Here is a 4,981-nt window from a genome sequence, read left to right as displayed (position 1 = left end):
CTCTCTCTCTCTCTCTCTCTCTCTCTCTCTCTCTCTCTCTCTCTCTCTCTCTCTCTCTCTCTCTCTCTCTCTCTCTCTCTCTCTTTCCTCTATTATATAATATTAAAATTAATATAACCAATACAATTCATCTTCAAACTTTCACGAGACACCTAATGATCGAAGATCATGATAAGGTACCTGATTGTCGATGAATTAACGCGAACGAACGTCCGTTCAGATTCACGCAGGCGTTCGTTGATGTGCGGGAGCGGGAGCGCAGCTTTAAGAGGGGCAGCCGGGAGCAGGGCAGGAGCCTGATGAATCTGCACAACAACGAGGCCGGTCGCAGGGTAAAGTTCGTTCTTTTCTTAGCTAGCGCGCGAGAAATGCCTCTTTAAATGTCGCGTCGCGTCAAACGTATCCGCGTATCGATTTCTCGCGATTTAATGCGAATTCGCTGAACCAAAGGACGGCAAACGAAACTAATGCGCCGACCATACATCCCCCGCAGGCCGTCATCAAAAGGTCCAAGGTGACGTGCAAATGTCACGGCGTTTCCGGAAGCTGCAGCCTGATCACCTGCTGGCAGCAGCTCGCATCGTTTCGCGAGATCGGTAAGTCTGGCGATTCAATGTCCCTCATCTCCAAACGCTGCGAAGCTTGAAAAACAATTTAAAAGACGTGTTACGCCTTTGGGCCTTTTTTTCAATGCCTCTGCGATCACTGAAGATATTTGGAAAGAAACTGTCTTATGCCCGTTTCTACCAAAGCAGATTAACTTTAATCTCGGTTTAAATTACTTGTTATCTTTTTCTAATTCGTAAAACTAGAAGTACCCTAGTAGCACAGTGCATTGGCTAAACATTGGCCCAATACAACCAAATTTTAACGAATATTTAACCAAACGTTTGGTCAATGCACTGTGCTATTAGGGTAAGTTGTGTGTGTGAACCGAGATTAAAGTTAAACTGCGTTGGGACAAACGGGCAGTAAATGTCACGAAATAACATCGCTAAGATGTCTTTTGGGTGCTTTTACGATGTCGTAGGCAGTTGCGTTGTTCGGGAACACGTCGAGTAATGCATTTTGTATTTTCAGGCGATTTTCTGTTGGACAAATACGACGGTGCGACCGAGGTCAAGGTCAACCGGCGCGGTCGCTTATCGATGCGCGATCCTAGGTTCTCGGTTCCCACTGCGAACGACCTGGTCTACCTGGACGATTCGCCCAACTACTGCCTCCCGAATGACACCCTGGGATCACTAGGTATCTCTAGCTTTCTCTCGTGGATGTTGTATTCTTTCGTCGAGTACTTTATGTTAGAAAAACTCTGGAAGAGATCTAGCAATAAGACACCTTCAAATTGATGTTGATTCGACATCGTTCTCATTTCTCACTGGGATATGCTTACATAGACACGCTTTATGAAGGATCGGTTTTTTAACAGGCACGCAGAGCAGACTATGCAATAGAACCTCGTCCGGCATGGACGGCTGCAATCTCCTTTGCTGCGGCAGGGGATACAACACGCAGAAGTCGACGATCAGGGAGAGATGCGAGTGCAAGTTTCACTGGTGTTGCTTCGTCGAGTGCAAGACCTGCGTGAAGAATATCGATATACACACTTGCAAATAGCGCGCTACTATTTATTTCGTTTTTCTTCCACAATTTCTTCCCGGACTTGTCCTCGCGCATTGTCGAGGATACGTCGTATTTTGGTAACGGCGGCATTATTGTTTCACAGTCAATGAATTTTGAATCGTATTTTCTTCTCTTAATTTAAAATCTACTCGTGAAACAAACTTTTGTTAAACCCTCTCTCTTCTGCGAGCGTGCGTGTACGTGGATGTTTTTATGCAATATTTTACTGCGATATGTAATCTGCTAAAAGATAAATTTTACCAGAGTATTAAGCAATCTCTGTATTTTACCCGAGAAATTAGTTCTTGTCGTAAATTATTTGTGGCCTACAGAAAAAAAGTTTAAAGAAACTTTTGATTGTGTGTTCGTAGGAATTAAGTGCTTCGCAAACGATTTACGATCGTCAAATTGACGCGATTTTTTTTTAAACGGAGACGAGCGGAACATAAACTTAAATCGCGTTTCTCTCTTTCATGAAAAATTCATGTTAAATCTTGTTAAATGACTGCATGTAGCTAATCGAACAACCTTTTGTAAACGCAACTTAATGCACGCCTCTCGCATCTCGATGCATTAAGTCGCTTTATTGTACATCTTTTTAAAAGGAATTTATCAATCGACTGGTTATTCTAATTATATGGCGTGACACAGATACGTTATTTTGAATCCGTAATTGCACTATTCTTTATGCTACAATAGTTACTTAATATATAAAAAGAATAGTCGTAACGTAAATTATTTAAAGTGTTCATTGCATTTTTATTTATTTGCTCAGTGCAAGCGATTTAATTTTGCACCCCGCAAAATAGTGCGCATAAGCGAGCGTTATTGCGGACCACTTGAGAACTTAAGATATTTAAGAATATTGCGAGTAAAGATATCAACTGTCCGAATATAGAATATATTGTACGTAAACGTCGATGACGAGAGAGAGAAGGGGGGGGGGGAGAGATAGAGAGAGAGAGAGAGAGAGAGAGAATTCCAGGAAGCTGAAAAAATCCAAAATTATTTTTTTAATTCACATGTACAGAATGACACGGGAATATCTCGAGTTGTAGACCGAGTTTGTATATCAGTAAACCGGTACATGTACCGCTACTCATCACTAAACAAATTTATCAATTTTCAGAATCATTTCTGTATCAATCTGTACATGTACATATACTTAACTTAAATTTTCTATTACAGTCATTATGATAAGAGTCACGTAACAACATTCCACTTGCATCGCAGACCATGTCTGATGGAATGTACTTGCCTTAGGTACGATGTAGCTTTTAAGTAACAGCATTACATCTCTAATAGTCTAGGCATTTATTTAACAGCGATACAATTATTTATTTTTACTCCTAGATACTGTAATGTACAAAATTCGGCATTTCACAGTGGATAGACGCTAAGATAATAAAATATCTTATATCGACCACTGAGTTTCACCTTATTCGGTTTCCACGGAAAAGCACGACGCGCACTCTACACTTTATAGTCCGTTCGCACATCGCTATATAGGAGACAAAGCAGATTATTCGTGGATCTCCCACGGCTTTTCCGGCCAGTGCTTGGACCAACAAGTCGGAAACCTGTACACCAATGGTTCGCTCAGAATGATATTACCTTTTCTCAATTCTTCGAGCAACAATTCACATTTGTCTCCAGTTAACTCAGGGTCAACCTTCATTTCGCAGATCCCAGCCTCCAGGCAACGCCGAGCCAACACTCGTCCCACATTAATGTAAGCTGAGATGTCACCGCATCTGAAACGTTTGCGTTACGTCAACAGAACGGAAAGACTGGACGAGAAGCTGAATAAGGGCCGGCCTACAATGAGTCGTTAGTCAGAAGTCGGAACTGTATGTCCAGCCCTTTTCTTTCTAAGTGAAGGAAAAAGGACCAACGTAATATAGTTTTGACTTCTAACGACTAACTCATTGACCTAGTTTATACTGAGCATTTCATACACATACTAAGTATTATGTTCGTATTAAGTTGTTTAATACACGCGGTATAAACACACATAGATTGCTTAAGTGCTTTGGTCCGATACTCCTGTATCACGAGTATCGGACCAGGTTGGTAGGCGTATAAAAAAATTCTAGCGTGTTGTAAACGCTTCGGTTGCTTAGTTCGTGTACCATTGTTAGATTCAGATTGGATGCATCTAGTAGCGCTACTGCTCAGTTCGCAGAAGTAGAACTTTATCTGGAATTTTACTAAAAACCTACCCGGACCTGTTTGAAAATTAATCGGTATAAACAGGAACGCGCCAAATGTTTAATCCGCACCAACTCGATGCATGTACAAACTGATTTAACGGTGTAACTAGGTCATTGTAGACCAGAGGCTTGTTTTCTATCGCTACACTGGTGAGCTGGTGCAGTCAGCTAGAATGAGAAAAAATATATTTGTCTTAGTCCTGGTCTACAATGAGTTGTTAGTCAGAAGTCGGAACCATATGTTGATCCTTTTCCTTTTTGGGTGGAAGAAAAAGGATCGACACATAGTTCTGACTTCCGACTAACAACCCATTGTAACCGGGTCTTAGTCCAATTTACTGCACTAGTTCACCAGTGTAGCAACAGAAAACAAGCCTCGGGCCCAACAGATTATTGGACTGAATCTTGTACCGATATAACTGCCTCTTCAGCGCCCATTCCCCACTGGAGGCTGTGACGACGGGTCCGTTCTCGAAGTGGCGGACTTCCGCGGTGATGTAGCGCGGTTTCTTAACAAGGAACAACCTGTAAATTGGCAGCGCGATTAAATTCACCGTGACGAAAAGGAGAATGCACGTCTTCGTTCGCTCGTAGCGGTTGGACCGTTTAACGAAGGTCGCGACATTGCTGGGACTCGAAAGACTTACTTGTGCCAGTACGTGTGCCCGGATTTGTTGAGGTAATAACCCATGGGTTTCCTCGCTATCCTCAGCCGCTCCAAGTTTCGCGGATTTCGGTTCACGATTTCCGTGCACGCCTCGACCGATTCCGCGTTGCCGTGCAGCCCCCGGCGCGCGTGGAACACGCGGGCAACACCGGCGCGCGCGCTCGCCGCGTACATGGTCTCGGATCGCAACGCGGTACGACACTCGTTACCCTGTCACTCTTGTCACTCGAAGAGTCGGAGCCCCCGTTTCCGCGTTTCGTAGCTATCTGTTTTCCCTTTCGAAGAGGAAGAGTCTTTTAGGTTAAGTCCCCCTTCGACCATGGGTCTGTTCTCGGGCCGGTTTTTTTCTTAACTGCACTGACTGCACTAGTTCAGTCACAGTATAGGGTCTGTTCTTTATTGCTGCACTCCTGAACTAGTGCACACTGGTGCCACAGTATAACCAGTATGCCCACTCTCTGTCGGCACCTTTGATCTG

At 43.5% G+C, this 4,981-nt stretch overlaps 2 protein-coding genes across 3 annotated transcripts in view; one reads left to right on the top strand and one right to left on the bottom strand.

The window, feature by feature from the left end:
- LOC105566951 (protein Wnt-5b-like) overlaps positions 1–1,917 on the top strand; it is a 26,061-nt gene extending 24,144 nt beyond the window's left edge. For both annotated transcript variants that reach the window (XM_012021406.1, XM_012021405.1), the window contains 4 exons: positions 221–332; positions 494–596; positions 1,081–1,248; positions 1,430–1,917. In XM_012021406.1, coding sequence (XP_011876796.1) covers positions 221–332; positions 494–596; positions 1,081–1,248; positions 1,430–1,617 — 571 coding nt within the window. In that variant the 3' untranslated portion in view covers positions 1,618–1,917. The remainder of the gene's footprint in view (positions 1–220; positions 333–493; positions 597–1,080; positions 1,249–1,429) is intronic.
- A 711-nt stretch (positions 1,918–2,628) lies between these two features.
- On the bottom strand, positions 2,629–4,874 carry LOC105566948 (39S ribosomal protein L18, mitochondrial). The gene is made up of 3 exons (XM_012021404.1): positions 4,484–4,874; positions 4,248–4,361; positions 2,629–3,377 (listed from the first exon to the last, which is right to left on the bottom strand). The coding sequence occupies exons 1-3, from the start codon at positions 4,675–4,677 to the stop codon at positions 3,146–3,148; spliced, it is 540 nt and encodes a 179-aa protein (XP_011876794.1). The 5' UTR covers positions 4,678–4,874; the 3' UTR covers positions 2,629–3,145.
- Between the last annotated feature and the right edge of the window lie 107 nt (positions 4,875–4,981).

This window comes from Vollenhovia emeryi, unplaced genomic scaffold, assembly GCF_000949405.1.
Source record: "Vollenhovia emeryi isolate VEMERY1.0 unplaced genomic scaffold, V.emery_V1.0 DF939141.1, whole genome shotgun sequence".
Taxonomy (NCBI): Eukaryota; Metazoa; Arthropoda; class Insecta; order Hymenoptera; family Formicidae; genus Vollenhovia; species Vollenhovia emeryi.
This window is presented reverse-complemented; position numbering and strand designations above follow the sequence as displayed.

Coding starts and splice junctions, on each gene's coding strand:
- LOC105566948 (XM_012021404.1), bottom strand. CDS start 4,677: ATGTACGCGGCGAGCGCGCGCGCCGGTGTTGCCCGCGTGTTCCACGCG. Junction 4,362..4,483: donor GGGCACACGTACTGGCACAA/GTAAGTCTTTCG, acceptor GCCAATTTACAG/GTTGTTCCTTGTTAAGAAAC. Junction 3,378..4,247: donor CTGAAGAGGCAGTTATATCG/GTACAAGATTCA, acceptor CAAACGTTTCAG/ATGCGGTGACATCTCAGCTT.